Source organism: Malurus melanocephalus, unplaced genomic scaffold (genome assembly GCF_030028575.1).
Source record: "Malurus melanocephalus ecotype Western Australia unplaced genomic scaffold, MMel_1.1 scaffold_28, whole genome shotgun sequence".
Taxonomy (NCBI): domain Eukaryota; kingdom Metazoa; phylum Chordata; class Aves; order Passeriformes; family Maluridae; genus Malurus; species Malurus melanocephalus.
This window is the reverse complement of record NW_026623260.1, coordinates 1,863,355-1,882,143: the sequence shown is the minus strand read 5'-3', so window position 1 is coordinate 1,882,143 and position 18,789 is coordinate 1,863,355. Positions and strand designations below refer to the sequence as shown.

General features: G+C 53.9%; 1 protein-coding gene across 1 annotated transcript in view; it reads right to left on the bottom strand.

Moving 5' to 3' along the window:
* Nucleotides 1-12,329: 12,329 nt before the first annotated feature.
* EIF2B3 (eukaryotic translation initiation factor 2B subunit gamma) overlaps nucleotides 12,330-18,789 on the bottom strand; it is a 95,273-nt gene continuing 88,813 nt past the window's right edge. The window contains exon 11 of the mRNA XM_057390597.1: nucleotides 12,330-12,546. Coding sequence (XP_057246580.1) covers nucleotides 12,494-12,546 — 53 coding nt within the window. The 3' untranslated portion in view covers nucleotides 12,330-12,493. The remainder of the gene's footprint in view (nucleotides 12,547-18,789) is intronic.

The window sequence follows — 18,789 nt, the reverse complement described above, 5'->3', positions numbered from 1 at the left end:
CTGCCCCGCGCCTCCCGCCCCGGCACCGGCAGCCCCCCGCAGACAGCCCCGGGGATGGGCATCCCCCTGTGAGCGCCCCCAAGGGTCGGAGGCAGCCCCCGTCCCCCACAGCTGTCCCCCCGACGATGGGCACCCGACGAGTAAAGCATTCCCCACTTCTCCCACAGCAACCCCGCAAAGGTTAGGCAGCCCCCTGGAGATGCCCCAAGGGATGGGCATCCCTCCTAAGGGTGTCCCAAGGGCAGAATGTTGCACCCATAGCCTCCCTCCGAGGATGGCCCCTGCCCCCTATAGCCACCCTCCTTGGTCCAGGCAKTTCCCCATAAGCACCCTCCCCCCARTGCTAGGCAGATCTCCYCCATAACCACYCCAAGGGCCAGGTATCCCCTCCAGGGCCAGGCATCTCTCCACAGCTACTTCCCAAGAGATAGGCAGCCCTCCTAAAGGGTGGATATCCTGCTATGGCCACCACCCAAGGGCTTGGCAGCCCCCACATAGCCATCCATCCCAAGGGATAGGCAGTGCTCTCCCAGAATCTGTACATCTCTCTTACAGCCATCCCAAGGGGCGAGCATTCCTTCATCAAGGGCCAGTTGTCCTCCCCCTAAGGACCATGTGTCCCAATTAATGCCTTTTCCCAAGAACTTTCATCCCCACCCCACAAAAGCAGGGTGTGCCCACCCACTCCTAGTGCCAGCTGCCCTCTTCAAAGGCCTGATATTCCTCCAGGCCATAGTGAGGGGCAGGAAACACTCTACTCCTTGGGTGTACCCAAAAGCACTGCCCCATCCCCTGCCATGAGGAGCCAAGCCCAATACCCCAGACCTGGAGACAGGGGGACACAGAAATCCTGTCCATGGGGCACAGGGAGGGCAAAAGGGCCAGGGGGCAAATGCCACCAATAATTCGTGGAGTAGTTAGGATTGTTTGTCTGCTCATTTCAGCTCCCTTGTCARGTCTTTGTTGGACAGGCCTGGTGCTGCTCCCACCAGGAAAGGCGCCCCGAGGAGCTGCTGAGGGCACCCCGAGAGGTCTGTAAACTAACATGGAGCAGCACCAAGCCATGTKCAACCCCTCTCTGCCATCACTCCCTTGGGGCAACGCTGGTGATGCTCAACCTGGTGTTTCCTTACTGGCCAAAAATGGGGGAAACCCTGATAAATAAACGGAGCTCCTGGGTTAATCCCTTCGTGCCCCCCAGTCATGGCCCCTGCCAGCCCAGCCTGCTGCGGTCGAGCTCTCCTGGGCCTTAGYGGCACGTAAAGGGTTTCTCCCTCGTCCGGCGATAGGCCTGTAGCATCTGGCGTGTCCCCAAATACAGAAGGGAAACGGCTATTCAGCACTTCTGCTGCCTGATTGCTATTAACAGCTCCACCATTCCCTTTCCCGGTGGACCTGCACTACTGCTGGGCAGCTGCAGCTTTTTATCAACTYAATATTTAAAAAGTAAGTTGTCGTCCTCCTTTCCAGAATGGCTGGTTCCCCCACCCCATGTTCTCCATCAGCTCCCTATTTGTCATGATTGGTTTGCACTTGGGGCTCTCCCACCGCTGCCCCTCGCCCTGGAAAAGTCATCAGTGTCCTCGGAAAAGTCATGGAATGGACCATGGAGACTCACTCAGTGTCTGCCAGGGCCTGGGGATGAGCTGGATGGATTTACCCCATCCCAGAGCATCAAGRGTTTCCCTGGGACATGGGCACCCARYGCTGCAGGACAAGCTTCCACAGCCCCATCCTGGCTCCGGCACGCTGGCACCAGGGTGCTGTGCCACWGCAGCACAATGCAGGACAGGATCAGCCCTGGCATCCCTGCCTGCTCCACACAATGCACCCCTGTTCCACTGCTCACCCGCTGCCACTGTGGTCCCCAGGGACCAGCTSTTCCCCAGGACCTGTGCGCCCTGGCAGCACCATCACAGCGCGGTGACTGGCACCCCGAGCAAGAGGCYGTAGGGCTTGGCAGGAGGGAGCAGCTTTGGGGATCCCAGGTTTTTCAGCGGGAGTGACAATACCAGTGACAGGGCCAGATCTTGCCGCGCCAACGAGGATTGAAAACCCAACTGGAAAACGCCCTTGGGCAGGACGGGGATCAGCCTGCCCTGCCCTGATGCCACAAAGATGGGCTTTGGGTCTTCCTGCAGGGCACTTATTTTCCCCGGAGCCACCCGCAAGGGGACTGGGAGCCCTGCAGGCCACCGGCCCTGGGGGAGCAGGATGGGGATCAGGATGGGGAGCAGGATGGGGAGCAGGGGCTCGGCTCGCACGCAGAGAAACTTCTCTTGCCGCTTCTTGCTGACCGGCTGTTTTATATCAAGGCGGGAGGGGGGATTTGCTGTTCTAGATGGTATTTTAATGGGCAGGCAGGCAGCTGGAGCCTGGGAGAAGCCTGCTTTACATTGTTTGGGGTTGTAACAAATAAATTCAATTAAAGGCAAATGGCTCCGCGCAGCCCCCACCCTGCGCAGTGTCCCTGTGGCACTGGTGGCTGCGGGAGCTCTGCGCTGGGGCCACCCGGGGCTCTGCCCACCCTCGCCCCTCGCCCCCGCCGCAGGGAGATGAGCCGGCAGGATGCGGTGCGAGCTGGGGAGCGCCCGCACCCACAGGGCACCCACAGAGAGGACGGAGTGTCCAGGGAGCCCACCCTGCCCCACACTGCGTGTCCCGCCCCGCTGAGCAAAGAAGATGGGAAAATCCCCGTGGCAGGAGCCCCGCCACAGCGAGCACTCCTCAGGAAGGGCAGCCCGGGACAAGAGCCTCGGCGGGCAGCAGCATCCTCCGGGCAAGCGGAGACTGGGCAGAGGCTGGGGCGTGGAGCCGGGCTTTGCACGGCCACCATGCAGCCCCAAAGCCCCGTGGCCGCGGGGAGAAGCAGAGGGGACTTGGCAGGGACATGCCAGAGCCTCAGCACGCTGTAAACAGCCGCCGCCGCAGCAGCAACTCYTCTGCCGGGAGCCAGAGCCGGGCGTTAGTTAGTTGGAAACCAGATGGTGCTCTCCCAACCACCGGCACAGCCCGCTGGCCACGGCCCGGAGCCAGGCACAGGCTCTCGGGACCACACGACTGCACAGCACCCAGGACTGGGACCCCATCGGGGTGGTCGGAGAGCTGGGGGGGGCAGGGAGGGCCCCACAGATGGACAAGCAGTTGTAAGCGTGTCCCCTGCCCCACTGCTTCCTCAGCCAGCACCCTGTGTGTCCCAAGGGATGCCATGTCCTGAGGGATGGAGAAGGGAGGCAGCACCCACCAGAGGGGATTTGAGACAGGGTGTTAACATCCCTTAAAATCCCCATGGATCTCTGTGTGCCACAYCGTGCCTCAGTTTCCCTGTGCCTCCCAAACAGCAGAGAACAACCAACAGCTGGTCCACAGGTCAGAGTCCACCTCATCCCCCCCAGATAGGGGTAAGATAGCAGGGAAGGGATGAAGCCCCATCTCCGAGGCCAGGGAAAGCCTGAGCAGTCTCTGCCACATCACACCTGGAGTAACTCTCCATGRGAAATACAACATGGAATATGGACAGCAAGCCCCCATGCCAACACCACCAGCAGGATGTGGGGCTCCGAGCTCTTCCCCACTCCCCAGCGGTCTTGGGGGCAGGTGCACCGAGGGGGCACAGTGGACTCATCCCAGCCCTGGGATTTTGGGGGGGTCTGCAGCAAGAAGACAAACAGCCGGGGCTGGGGAGGGGCTGGGGGGGAGGACGGCATCCCTGGTAGCCGTGGCGGGGGTCCTGTGGTGTTTACAGAGCTTAAAACCCGCCTAAGCCCCGCAAGGCCACGGCGCACAATAGCGTGTGGACGTGGTGACACCGGCCGTCCCCACACCACCTTGGAAGACAGAGAGCCCTGCCACCCACCGCCAGCACCGGGATTAATTATGATAATGTAGTTCTTTCCCCCTTTGTCACCCTAATGAATGGGCCCCTTTAGGATTTTAAGGCCTTTGTTTGGTGCCTCTTTACTGCGGTATTGTAGGATGGGGACTAGCAGGTGGCAGGTCCCCAAACAGCCCCTTTTGTCTCCTTTGGGGGCTGTTTTGTGGTGGGGTTGGGGAGGGGGATGCGAGGATGCAGGAGCGGGGGTGTGCTGCAAGAGAGCTCCTGGACGGAACCGTAGCACCCACGCCATCGCTGTGGGGCTGTGGCACCCACGCTGTGCCTCATGGCATTGGGGACCGCCAGCCCCGGCCATGCCCCGAGCCACCCGTGCCCGGGCCTGCTCGGTGGGCAGATGCCGGGAGCCACCGTCTGAGCCCCTGCCTTGATCTTTTACTGCCTGGGCAAATCAATTACCCAGCAGAAAAGTCCCTAAATCCCACCATAAAACCCGTTTAGCAGCCGCCGTGGCGCTCGCCAGGCCCTGGGCAAACCTCGCCCGCTGCCGGCACGGCGGAGCTGGAGCGATTTTCCGCAGGGACAGTGGGTAACCGCTGCTGGGGAAGGTCGGGCTGCAGCCGCAGCTGCACAGCATCTCCCCACTCCCAGGAGGCACATGAGGGCTTCCCAGGAGTCATGGCTGTGCTCAGACCCTTCCAAGACCCTCACAACTCTCTGCCCTTCTGCACCAGTCTGTGCCCCTCCACATCCCCTGAGCAGGGGAGCAGCTGGGGATGTGACAGCACCAGGCATGGCACTGGGGACCAGGGATGGACAGATGAGGTGGCACAGAGGCACAGGGAGCAGGGACAAGGCAGGGCACAGAGACACCCGGATAGCAATGCCCTGTGCCAGCAGGGAATCCATGGACTTTGTGTCAGGGCCAACGGCTGTGCTCAGCACCGAGCACGGTGCCACCACGGCTGTGATGGTGGAGCCTCACTTTCCCCCCACAGACACACAGGAGCATCCTTAATACCCATGCCAGCACAGGGATGACACCAGCGCAGGGCTGAGTGCCCTGGGGATGGCCGATGSCTCCCCGTTTGCAGGCTGGGCTGGGCAATTCCTTCAGGATGACGGGGAGCACTGGAGCATGGATGGCTCTGCCGGGGGCTATCGTCAGGTGCAGAGCAGCGGGGATCCATCTGCAGTGCTGCACCTTTCCGGCACAGGGGATCCCGACTGCCGTGTCCCCCTGGGCAGAGGGGCTCCGTGAGGAGGGGCAGATCTTGGCCAGGCACTGCCGGGGGCTGCAAACTGGTGAGCAGCGGGGTGGTAAAATGGTGACAAGTAATTGGTGTCCCGGCCAGTCCTTTCATGCCGACGCCGTTTTATGGGTGAGGAAATTGCTTGTGAGTCAAGAACACAGGAGACAAATTTAGGAAGTGCTCTCTGAATGTGCCGGGGTCAGGCGCCGAGGCCGAGTGCTTGAAACCTGGGTGGCCTCGCCGCTCGCCCCGCGTTCTCTCCCCCCCACTCCCCCCCGGCTCCTCGGCATGGGAAAGCAGACCTTTTATCTTATCACTGCTCTTCCGCCGCCCCGGCCTCCCCCGCACGGCCCCCTCCCGGCACAGCCGCTCTCGCCGCAGACACAATGCGCGGTGGCGGCCAAACGCGCACCCGTGACCCTCCGGGAGCGCCTGGCACAGGGGGTGCTCCCACCCGCCCGCCGAAGGGCTCAGGATCCTTTGCATCGCCCCTCATTCCCGTGTCCAGAGGCACCTTGCTGGCCAGAGGGCTGGCTGGTGCAAGGCGCCGTGGGATGAGGGGACGTGGCATCCTCCCCCTTCTCGGGAACCAGCCCTGGCACAAGCTGCCGTGGCCCCAGGGATGCAGCGATGGGGAAACGCTGGTGCAAAGTTGTCCTCATGCCATGGGGTGGCTGGTCCCCATCCCGCTGGCAAAGGTGCTGGAGCAGGCAGACACACCCCAYGCCCGCCTTCCCCRCGTTCCCCCACATGCTGGGAAGCTKGTACTCCCTTTTTCCTCCTTTTAACTGGGAGGAAAGGCCTCAGCTCCATTAAGATGCACCCGAATACAGCTGCCGGCTACCTTGAGCACGCAGCCCCCATTCCCGGCCGCGGCCGAGCGCCGCATCGGGCGGTTTGGATGTATTTTTCTTGATCGCTGGCCAAGCACTCTCTCCTGCAAAGCAGCATGTTTCTCATTTTCTGTAGGTTTAACTCCAAATTAATTTGTAAGTGATCTAGGTTTCTTGTTCCCCGAAAGATACCTAATAGCGGGGGGAGAGCTCCTGCCAACCGAAACGTCTCAGCGGGGTAAAGGAAAAGCAGGAAAAAGAATCCCAGGAACTGTGACCCCTGGTGGGTATTTAACAAGGTGTCAGGGCAAGAGATTTTCGGAGCCAACTAAGTGGATGTGACACCGGCCCCGTGGGTCGGGACGGGGTGTGGGGATGTTCCCGCCGCGGCAGAGTTTGCTGCTGCCAGGTCTCGTCCTGATCCAACCCTTGGGGGCAGCAGGAGCAGGGAGGGATGCTCAGTATTCCACTGCCCGCGCTGGCGGGTGCTGCGAGCTCCGAGGTGCGAGGAAAGCTGGGGGAACAGGAGATGTTTGGGGATGGGGTGAGCCGGTGCAGATGCCCGCGCTGGGGCACCGAGGGAGCGCGTTCGTGCCGGACAAGGGCTGCGGAAGCGCTGGCGCCTGCAGGGAGGCAGGGGAGGCCCCACAGGGTGGTGGTCCCCTGGGGCCGGTGGGTGGTGGGAGGGGGCCAGCGAGCCCGCCGGGCGCCCCTGCCGCATGGGAAGCGGGCACGGTTTAATTGGGCGGGCGGCCGCTCGGCGGGGCCGGCTGCTGGCAGGCGGACACAAGCTCTTTTGTCTCCGCTCTCGCTCCCGGCACCGGCTGGGGCTGGCAGGGCCCGGAGCGGTGCAGCCACTGAGAGCCGAGCTCGCCACCGGGGCAAGCAGCCAAACCCACCCCGGCTCCTCGGGCTGTCACAGGCCCTCGCTGCACGCGAGGAAGCGTCCAGGTGGCCAGCGAGGCTTCCTGGCTGATGAGGGGTTGGGAAATGTGTGGCAATCCCCGGCAAAGTGCCGTGCAGTCCCTCCCCGTGCCCCCTTGTTGCCAGGAGACCAGCGACAGGTGAGATCCCTGGCATCCCTGCTGACTGGGCTCCCGAACTGCATGGCCCGGGTCCTGGGGCAACAGGCGTGCGAAAGCACCCTGGCTTTTGTTCTCCAAGGTGGGATCTACAAAAGGATGTCAAAGAGGGGTCTGTAGTGAGAGCAGCCGCCACTTTTGGATCCTGATTCCTCTTGCATCCCCCCTGTCCCTCAGCTCCATTCAGATCCTTTCTGCAGAGTGGGGTCACCAGCCAGGGGCTGTGCCTCTCCTCCCTTCCACAGCACCCTCCAGGCACGGTGGCTCTCTAACCCCACAGGCAACATCCATGAGGGTGGATGATGACAGGGGACATCCATGAGGGTGGATGATGACAGGGTTGGTGCTCGCTGGGGAATAAGGGGCTGACCCCCACCATGTGCGTCCTTCACCTGCCCAGTGTCCCGGGAACATTCTCAGGAGCCTCCTCTCCCAGAACTCCCTTGCAACAGGAAGAATAGGAGCTATGAAGATTGGAAAGGACATCATGGTGASAGCATCCAGGAGTCATCCCCAGGTGATGGGGTGGATGGTCTGGCCACCATCCAGAGCAGACTGGACTCCTCACAGGGCAGTCCCAGCCCCTTGCACTGGGGGAGCATGACTGGGTGGCCGGGTGCGTCAAAGCCAGCTGTGGATCAGCGGTGGCTGCAAGCAGAGCGCGGCCAAATCCCTTCTTCCCGGCATCCGGCACCAACCACCCCCTTTGCAGAAAGGCCCAAGCAGGGGAAGATGYTGCTGTTGCTCAATGACCCTGTGAGGGCTTGGGTCCTTCCTGGCGCTGCTGGAAATGGCTGGGTGACCATGGCTGAGTTGCCAACCCAAAGAGCAGGCGCTATCATTGCCATGGTGAGCAACCTCTCATGGGTGGCACAGACTGGCCACATTTGCCTCCTCAAATCTCCCAACCCATCAATACCAGGGGATTCACGGCTTTCCTTGCCTGGGAGCACAGCTGGGTGCTTTGGAGAACCCCGGTGCTGCGGTTCCCCACATCAGAGAGAAGGGACTGCGGGGCTGTTACCYACTGCCCATCTCAAACGTGCCCATCACCACTGCTGGCACTGCTGCTTGGTTGCTCCTCACTGTCCCCTCCAACTCTCCCAGCACCAGCAGGAGGCTGCATCCCGGCCCCAGGCGCAGGTGTTCGCACCCGAGACCACAGCCCTGGGGAACAGYGCTGCCTTCCCTGCCTGGGGCAACCCGCATCCTGCCACAGGGTTAAACTCCCCAAGGAAAGGAGGGAGGAMGATAGGAAAAACAATCACAAGAATTTGTTTCATGCTGCCTGGATCCCTCCCCGCACGCAGCAGTGTTTTTGGACGGCCGATTTATAATCAGCAGTGTGGAATGTTGTAAATTAAATATTTTTAAACAACTTTGCTCTCTCTCTGGTTAAACATTTCAGAGATCGCTCTTTCTTGTCTGTCTCTTGCTGGGTGGTCCCTCCATTCGCCCGTACATCTTCCTCAAACACAATTAACCATTTAGATGTTGCACAAAGGAATAGCTTATGCATACAACACCAGTCGCTCGCTGCTCCGGCGCTGGGGGAGGGAGGCAAATAAGAAGGCAGCTTCTTTTATTTTCTACTAAAAACAAAAACAAGAAAATCCCTTTTTCCTTCCCAAACTATCCCATTTTTCCTTGAATTGTAAAGGCACTGATCCAAGCTCATCAGCTGTCTTGGTCCTCAGTCCAACAATCCCCTTGCYGTCCCCCATCCCCCGAAATTCAACATTAGCATTTTAAAAGCCTAAAAYGTACAAGTTTATTTAGACTCAAGCTCTCCCAAGCTCTTGCTTTCCATATTTATACACACACGTATTTTAACGTATATAAAATGTCTGTCTATAGGACCTGGAAGGAAGTTCCCGTCTGCCGGCCCGTCTGGGAGGCACAGGCGCGGCTGTGGACCTTGGCTCCTGGGAGATGGAGTGAAAACCGACAGGATCCAGAAATCGGCCTCCTGGCTGAGAGGGAGCAAGCCTCGGTGGGAAGGCTCCTGCAGAGGTGCTGAGGGATGTGCTGGTGAGGGAATCTCCACGTGCCCAAATTAACTCTGCAGGGTGCCAGTGAGAAGGGCCCTGTGCTCTGGGCTCCCCCATGGCACTGAGATGGGCTGGATTGGGGCACAGTGGGCAGCCTGCAGTGCCAAAGGCCACAGCCCCAACTGCCYGCTGCAATGATCAGTCCTTTAAAACAGGTGACCAAAGGCCACAGGAGTGGCTGTGTGTGACAGGAGGGTGGCACTGTGGTGTCCCAGGGCTGGATTACACCACACACTCTGCAACGTGTGTCTGTCACACCACTGCTGCCAGCACAGGCGGCTCTCTRCGAGCACCACGTGGGGCTTGATCTTACTCTGCCCCTCACAAGACATCGGGCAGGGAGCACAGCAGCCACTACTGGCCCTCACTGGGGACTTGCGACAACATGAGTGCAGCAAGACACCTCTGGAAAATAATGGTATTCCCCAGACCTGTGGGGTTTTATTAGGAAAATTCTGGTCTCTGGACCAGCAAAGTGCAAAGGGTGGGCAGAGACGTGGTGAAAAGCATTCTTTCCAGGCAGCCAGRGGAATGACAGTGGGGTGCAGAAACCAGCAAGGAAGCCAGCAGGAGCAACAATCAACCTTGGAGACTGGAGGCAGTAAAAGATTTCCGAATCCTCGTGATCCCAGCCCTAAGGGGTTCAGGAGAGTCCCTAAGGGGTTCAGGAGAGTCCTATTGCTAGGGCTGCACCCACAGTGTTAGCTGGACAGGTGACGGGGGAGCCAGACCTGTGTGCCTGAAGCCATATGACTGCTCAGGCTCTGCTCTCCCCTTCCTGCCCACAAACCGAAAAATTGTCCTAAAAACAAGATCAGAGCTGGGCATGAAGTCTTTGTGTCCATCTGAACACGATGGAGGTRGCAAGCCCACCGTTCCTGGGAATGGCTGGCTGTTTGTGTTTGCCTCACACAGCTCTGCTCCAGGGCTGCCAGAAGGATGGGAGCCATCCGCTTTGGTTTGACTGCAGAAGGGATCAGATGAGCTGCTGCTTYCTGAGAGACCCCAACAGTCACCTCCAAAAGCAAACATGAATGGCTGAGGGAGGTGAGCCACAGCTCTAGTGTCTGCAACTGCCCAACAAATGCTCTTCCCAAACCTGTGTCTTACMAATGGGCTTGGCTGCAAAAATCCTGGCAAGGACTTGGCTGCAGAGCTGCTGCTGGTTGCACCCAGTTCTCATGGGAACCATGCTGAGCAGGGAGACCTTCAGGYTTCCCTGTCATGCTGTGCTGGGGGCAGGACCCACAGGAAGAAGCGTCTAAGCATCTAAGGATGCTATGACCTGGGACCAAACAGTCACATCCAAAACTACCTGGAACAAAACTTCACATCCTCAGTCAGCTCCCCAATTTTCTCAACAACTGTAACACCACTYGGTTTGTGAAGTTGCCTGACCCAACCCATCACATGCTCACCTGATTATGACAGCAGTGTGGAGGCCAGGTTAGATGAGGAAGGGTTAACCTCCCAGTGCCCGCCYTGGGATTCCTGAAGGCCCTATTATCCTGAACTATTTTTCATAATTACTGCCACACACGTAGACTACATCAAGAGTGAATCTTCACTTTGATAATTTGTGCTGTGAAATCTCACTTTGGGATCTACTTTTATCTCACACCAAACACCTGCAGGTCGTAAAAGGCAAAAAGGAAAAGAAAATGCCTCAAATCCCAGCCAGGTTTTCAAGTGTCAGAGAACACTAAATTAATGCTAAATTCTAACCGACACAGTAAAGAGCCCTCCACCCTCTTCTTAAATCAGCTAAACAAAAGGACTGAGACTTTAACATATAATTAAGGCACAAGGAGGTAAAACTGTAACTGCTAAACACACTGATGTGGACTTTTCAGAAGTTAAGATGTATCCTAAAAACAGAGKGGGAGAAGGCTTTGTGTTTCAGCAAAAGGACTGTAAGTCAAAGTCCCTGCAAACCTCTTTTGACTTTACCAGCCTTCTGGTAAAATGCAAAGCCAGGTAATTACACACCACTCTGCTTCTGTTTCTACACACCCAAAATGGAGCCTCTCTCCCTTGCCGCACACAGAGACAAGAACTCTCTTTAATTAACCTTTGTAAAGCCTCTGCRATCCTTGGATGAAAAAGGCATCGTACCTTAGGAACATGTTTGCACACATATGTGAGGCAAAATCTCCAGCACAAAGCTGGAGCTGAACTGCAGCGCGTTTCTTCTCTCTGCAGCTTGTCACAGGCCTTACAGCCCATCCTTACCCATAGTTTCCATTCCAATCCAGTCCTTCAGAGGAAGGATTTTGTTTATGAAACTCAGAGAATGTCTGGATTATAATCTCTCTCCTGCCAAATTAACTAGGAAATGGTAACTCTCCTCAGGGGTCACTGATGCCCATGAAGCACACATTTAACATTTATCACTTCAGTTAATGAAATACCATCCCTGCCAGTTGCTGTAAGCACCTCTGGATGTCAAACTGCCAGGGGCAGATAAATGTCCCATTCAATCCTACTACATTCTAATAAACAGCTTTTAGGTAGGAACTTGTGTCCAATTTATAAACTTTAAAGAACAGCYTGTGTTTCAATCCTATCCAGGTGCTTTACAATCCTGGCACAAGCCCTGACCACAAGGCCACGCGTTTCACATTAGCACGCGCGACTCATCTCAGAGACATAGGTGCAGTCATCCCCAGATCATCCGAGTGTGGGGAGGGACCTGTTGTCTGGGATTAGGAACAGTGGACTAACAGGAAGAACCATCAAAATAAGTCAGGGAGTACCCACTGCTTACATCCCTCCCACTCYACCAGCCCTCACATACTTGCTCTTGGGCAGGATTTCAAAGTATCAGACCAAACTCAGCCCTGATGGAAAWGGGTGCCAAACTCCTCGACTGCATTACAGAGGAGAAGAGGCACAGATTAAACACTTCTGTGCTGTAGGGCAGCATCATGAGAGACAGCAAGGAGGAGGAGGRGGCTGGCGAAGGCACCGGGCTGCAAAGAGCAGCCGGCACGGCCGCTGTTCTCGCTGTCCGCCTGCTGCGTTGATGAGATGCACGAGCAGCGTCCCGAGCAGTTTCTCCCAGGCTCAGGGATGGTGGTGCAGGACAGCAGGGACGTGGTTTACACCGCAGGGAGGGCGGCTAAGTCATTCTTTGCAGTGGGCACAGTCTGTGTGGTCCCCGCTCTCCCTTCTGCTGGAAAAGTACAGTGCATTGGCCGGGCGTGCAGGAACCGATATAACCCGGCACAAACCCGCGCGCATCCCAATGAGGGGGGAGGGGCTGACGGACACTCCRCTCTGCAAATACTTCTTTATTAAGACATAAATATAAAGCTGAACAGGAAAGGAGCAATGACAGGGTAAACCATGCCAGTGCTGATCTGTACGGATGATCTTACAATGCTTGAACATCTGGTTCTGCTGCTGGCTTCCATAAAATCATCTTTAAAAGCTACTCGGGTTATATCTCCATCAGCTGTTCGGTGCCCACAATGACTTCATTAACATGTTTGGCTGAAAAGAGAGAGGGAGGAAAAGAAGAGCAATTGAGTTTTGCAGCAGAGCTTCAGACCTTGCATTTTTCAAATCTGCAACTTTAAAACAAATGAGAAAAGCAGATTCTGGGGAACTCAAACAGAGATTTGCTGGACTCCAGCRTCTCTCCGACAGTATCCCACACACATGGTGAAAGCCTAAACAACTGACTAAACATCAGGAGATTTCTCTAATGAGACTTTTCACATGTATGTGTCACTAATAAACAAGAGAGGCCCTACGGAAGTCACAGCTGCTACTGACAGGTGTACACCTACGTCAAGGCAAGGAACCATCAACATCCAATATGGAAACTGGACACAAAATTAAAGATCAGTAATCCACAAATCCTGAAGAGCAATGTCTGCCCCAAACTGCTTGGAGGCTGGGGAGGAGAGGGGCTGTCTAGAACCAGGGGCCATCATTGACACAGTGTTAGTGAGGCCCTCTCAGCAAATTCAACTTTTTCAAATTTTAAGCCCTGGCAGTTTAAAAACAAAGAGCACTTTTTTTTTTTTTTTTTTTTTTTTTTTTTTTTTTTTTTTTTTTTTTTTTTTTTTTTTTTTTTTTTTTTTTTTTTTTTTTTTTTTTTTATTTAAACCTGACCCTCCTGTGGAGCAAATTTGTTGGAGAGGCAATTTCTGCAAGGTCACTCCTTTGCCTGTTCCCAGGAGCTTTGCACAGCCCCAGTGGACACATTAATGTGCCAGTCCCTGCCCCAGCACTGTTAATGCACTGTACTGAAAGAGCCTTCCCTTTAAAATGCAAAAGCAGCTCGTCAGGGAAGGACTGCAAATAAGGGATCCRAAGCCAAAATAATAAAAACACGCAACTGAAAGCCCAGTGCCTAAAAAACCCAAGCGTGTGGCCTCAGAGCATGACACAAAGCTGGTGTGCTCAAAGTGGGTGTCCTCAGGGTACCGTGGGGGAGGTGGTGAATCTAAATTGTTTTCCAAGAGCTGGACACCTATTCAGGTGGAGCTCAGGTGGTGTGTCCCACGTGCCCCYAGGCTCTTCATCTTACCTCCTGCAATTAGGAATAACAATTGGCTCTGGAGCCTGGGATAAAGTGTCAAGRCCTGTGAGGTGCTGGAGGCTCTGGTGTCTCCCTCACCTTACACAGTAGTGGGGGAGGACAGCCAARGATGATGGAAATGATGAGTTGTGTTTTATTTACCCACCTAAAACTCCTCCCCTCAGGGTAGTGGATTTTGCAAGACTGCTGCAAAACAACAAATATACCACCTTTGGCTAAAGGATGAAATTTCTGGCAATCCTCAAAAGTGGCTGGGCCAATATGATGTTTTTCTTGGTTTAAAATTCAAGCCACCCCCTTTGTACCATGCAAACCATTGCTCCAGTAAAGGTTTGATCAAATTCTGCTCTATAAACTTCAAGGAGTTTTGGACTTTGGCAAGATAATTTTTCACTACAACTTCAACCCTACRACCATATGGAAYATATGCAGTTTCCTCAGCCTGAGGRACATCTCTTCCTTTCAGAGACCCTCCATAAAGGCTAAAATAAGGAGATCAAGGGGCTGCTTCTCACCTGCAGCACCAGACTGAGACACTGAGCTCTTTGCTCAGGATATTTATTGTCAATTGATAATTAATCCTGGAGCCTTACACTAACATCCTGGAGCTCAGTCTCCAGCACTTTGGGCAGGCTGAGCAGAGGTGGATGCAGAGCTCAGGAAAATGAGGGGCTGACTGTACAAGTGCCAGGTGCAAGCATGATGTAGGTAGCACCACACAACTTCTCCAGCACAGCTCTGCCAATAGCCCCAAGTCCAGCCTTCAGCGCCTCTCTCCTCCTGTCCTGGACCCCACACAGCTTTGCCAAGGTACCTCAAATCCAACCTGCAGCATTTCTTGCTATAACATTCCTCACCCCCAACAACTTTCCCAATATATCTCAAACAGGCCCTGTAGCAACTCCTGTGACTCCATTCCTGAACGTCCTCCAAGCAGACTACCTATCATGTTGATTTCTATGATGTGAATAAGACCCTGGCTACCATCCAGTGAGAGTAATTACGTTATGCCTCTGCAGATTAAACATGCCTTCATCTAGGCTTGTAGAGAGCCATGTCAATTTGTGGTTCTATATATAGGTTATCTGTAGCAATACTTTTTAATAAGGAACTTCTTGCTTCATTTCAGACACCATCCTCCACAGCCCTAAATGTGCAGAGTTGGGATGGGTCCTGTCACATACCTTGCTGCAGAGGTGGTACCAACTATTTGTATTTTGCACGGACATGCTTGCAGCAGCCCTATGGTATCTTGTATTTTACACCTGATGAGTTCAAAATGCTTTTTGCGAATGGGTGAGTAAGAGCATTCCTGTTTTACAGATGGGGAAACCAAGGCRGCAATGAGTTTAGGGATCTTAAGCAGCCAAAGCCACACGGGAAATTGGAGCCTGCGTTCCCTCATCCCCCATCCCTCTGCTTATTTCATCGCCTTCTTGATCCGTGTGGCCCAGATTCCCCAAAGTGGGCACACATGGCCTGCCTGGTATGTCACTGCTACCTCAGACTCACATGAAATCACCCAACTCATTTCTTCTTATAAAAGCTTAGAGAAAACACATGAATCTGCCTGTCTACAATCTCGAGAAAGTTTTTAAGCGATAAAGGGAATGGTTTTGCTAGAAACAAAGCCCTATTCCGCACCCTGAGGGGATGCGATAGGCAGATAAGGATTCACTCTGCTTCCCTCTTCCACTCCCAAAGCCCTCCTTGCGGAGTGAAGGGAACTCAGACTCCAGTGTGTGTGCCAGAGTTGAGCTGCGGATAGCGTTTCATTATCAGACGTGGCTGCCAGTTGCCAGTGGCTCTGGCTGGTACCAGCAAGCTCAGTTCCTGCAGAAACTCTGCCTGAAACTCTGGGGGAGGAGGGAGAAGTACCTCACATGCTTTGCTGTTCAGCTCCTTTTCTCCTTCCCTAGCTCCCCATTAGGGATTTCTTACCAGGCTGCCTTTTATCTGACACTGGCAGGGTTACAGATGCATTCAGCCCACAGAGAAAGAAGAGGGATTAGAGAAAGGACTTTCAGAAAGCCTTAWGAGTTGGACTCTTCAACCTTAAATCATGTTCAACTAGATCTTCTCAGATTGGGTGCATCTGGTGCTAAGCAAATCCAGGGCTGATCAACACATTCAACCTCCTGATTAGCACTTTGCTTCAACTTGCTGACGCAGCCCAGCCTGAAGTCAGCCTGGGTGCTTGAACCGAGTGTCCACGGAGACTTTACTGAGTGTAAATCAAAAACCTGTCACTCGTTATATATGCGTTCCTGCCTGGGAAGACATTTGTTTACACATACTGTACACTAGCCCCTTAAAAACATACGCACAAGGCGAACTAGAGAGCAGAGCAGCTTTTGGTGCTTGGCTAAAAACAAATTGTAATGCAAATAAACAGAGGGGCGGAAATGACTGYGCAGCCCAGCACAAACCCCACCAGCAGGCTGGGGGCCGGGGACCCAGCGCTCCCCAGCCTTCCTGGCAGGTTCCTGCCAAGCCACTCACAGAAAGGGGATGCCGGAGCATTCCTTTAAAAGCCATGTGAAAGCATCTCCTTGTTGTTTGCTCAATTAGCCCCAGACAGATTGCTGCTGCTGCTGCTGGTGGCAACGCTGGGTTGTAAAGGAGGAGGGGAAGGAGGGGAAAGGGAGGAAAAAAAAAGAGAGGAAAAAAAAGGGTTAGGGCCTAGGCCCAGGACCACCACGAAGTTTCAGCCCTCAGGGGCTCCAGAAAACGTTCAGTTTACTCACTCAATTACATACACTGTTTTATAAACCCTTTAAAATAAAATAGAAAACAGTCCCTGGCACAGAATTACTGCTCTATTATACAGCAGTGATGAAAGCCACTGCTGTGTATTTGCTCTCTTTAAAGCAAGAGATAGTTTAACTTAAAAAACTAGGCAGGGGGGAGGGGTGGCTGCAGAAACGCATGCACGAAAACACGCTGTGGGTGGTTCCCACCACATTCACCCAGGACAGAAAGGATCAGAGAGTGGGAGAGAAGAGCAACTTGTCTCTGCAGTGATGGTTGGCTCTGGAAAAGCAGCCAGGTTAGCGGGGGGAGAGGAACTAAAGGGGCTTAAGGGGATGGGAAGCAGCTGAAGCTTGACTTTGGGAGGCTGGAGGGTGTTTTAAATTACATGTACAGATAAAGAAGGGAAGCAGGTGATGGGGGCTGATTTGTTTGTGTTTACAGAGCAGTGGGACTTTCCAGTCAAGGCCTGTTATCSCCTCAGCCAAGCTTTACTTACATGATCACTGGAGACCAGGGTGACCACACTGTGGCCCTAAAGGCCACGAGTGTCTTACAGTTTGTCCCAAATGCCAGGTCARCCCCACTGTGCAGCCATCAGCTGAGCCCATGGGACCCCAGCAGCAATGCTCCCCATGAGCTGAGCGCTCCAGCTGCTCCCAGGGTGGGATGTGCAGCTCACCCGAGGGGCTGGTGGTAGATTCARGAAGATCAACTCCAGCCCATAGAACAGGCAGGCAATAGAGATCTTACTTCTGCCTTACGTCCAACAACCACCAGTTATCAGTGCTGGTGGCCCCATGGTTCAGCTGAGGATTTTCTCATAGTTTAACCAGTATTAATACCKTTGCTCTCAAACCCTTCTGGGGAATAGGTGTGTCCTGAGAGTGTAAAGGTAACAGTGAATTCAGTGCCTGATGAGAGATGACTTTACTGTGGCTTGGAGCAGATGGATTGAGGGAGTGAAGGAACAGGAGAGAGATGTTTTGGAAAGTGTTCAGTCAGGATCTGAGAAGGAAGGTTAGTAAAGGAAAAAGGAGACCCAGAGCTGGGGTTATACCTAAGATAGCAAGCTCCTTGAGGAGAGGACATGCTTGAAGTCCTTGCACTGGGACAGAGTCCCAGCAAAGTGTGTGAGAAGTGATTAGATTATACTGATCAGTGGGGTATCACCACCTCACAGCAAATGCAAGCAGGGATCTCAAAACAACACTCTGACTGTCCACATCTTAACTTCCTGCTGTGATGGCAGAGGTGCCATATTTGCCTGCAGCACTGGACACAAGTCCCTCTTCCTTTCTCAGCATCCACTGGGGTGTTCTTCCTGGCTCTTTCATGTGGCTGAGCTCTAGCAGAGCAGAAGTGGTTATTTTCTCTGTGTGGAGCATGTAAAAATATTTCCACAAGGTTATGAACTGCTGGCTTATGGGTAGACTTCACAATCAGCATGCTGCGAATGTGGCAACACATTTAACCCGCTCACCCAGGAAGCCTGAACTTCCCTGGCTGGGAATGACAGTATGCACAAGTGAGACAGTCCCCAGTGGCAGAGGGGAGGGAGGACAAAGCACCACTGGATGGATATTCTAGGGAAGTTTTATGCCACTGCTAAGGCCAGAACTCATAAAACATTTTTATACAACTTGGAAAGGAGGCTTATTAGGATTAGTTAGCAATGTAGTCACTGCATAGTCGCTGAAACAAAAATGTCAACTATTTAAGAGATGCCTGTTTTAACTGCCAACAATATCTTTGTCATGGACACTCAGTAGTTAAACTACTTTAGGGAGAAATCTTACAGATCTCTCAGTTTTGCTATAAATTAACACCATTCCTACATCACCTCCAGCTCATTTTGCACCCCCGTGYACAATATACATGTGTGCACTGTTTAGTCTGTGTCTGTTCTTCATGAGCTTTCATAACTCCCATCTGCACAACAGCATGCTTTCTGATCCCAACCCTGTGTCGTGCTAAGTGTTTTCAGTTCCTGAAGACTGCACCAGGAGGAACTCAGCATCTTGCCAGAGCAGATGCTCACCCCTACTTGAATGCAGTGAGAGCACCAGAAAGTCTCTCKGTTCCTTTATGTCCCCATCCTGCTAAATCTTGTCTCAGGTGAAGCCTCCTCACAAGCAGGCACCCATTCACATGTGGAGGTTTCATAAAATCTACCTGCCTTCAGAGCATGRCATTAGAGAAAAATGTGCCCTTTGGCCCTTATTAAAGTAAAACAATCTTACTCTGTTTCATTGAGAAGTCCTAGGACTCCAAGCTTGGAACAGGACTTGGAAAATGATTAGAAATGGGAGCCAGTCCTTACTGGATATGTGCCTTTTTCTCTTCTTGTGAGAAACCACAGAGTTTTTGGCTATGTGATAAGCTTTTGAAAAAAAATCTCAGGTTTGCACATGTTCTCAGGAGGGCAGCTAAAG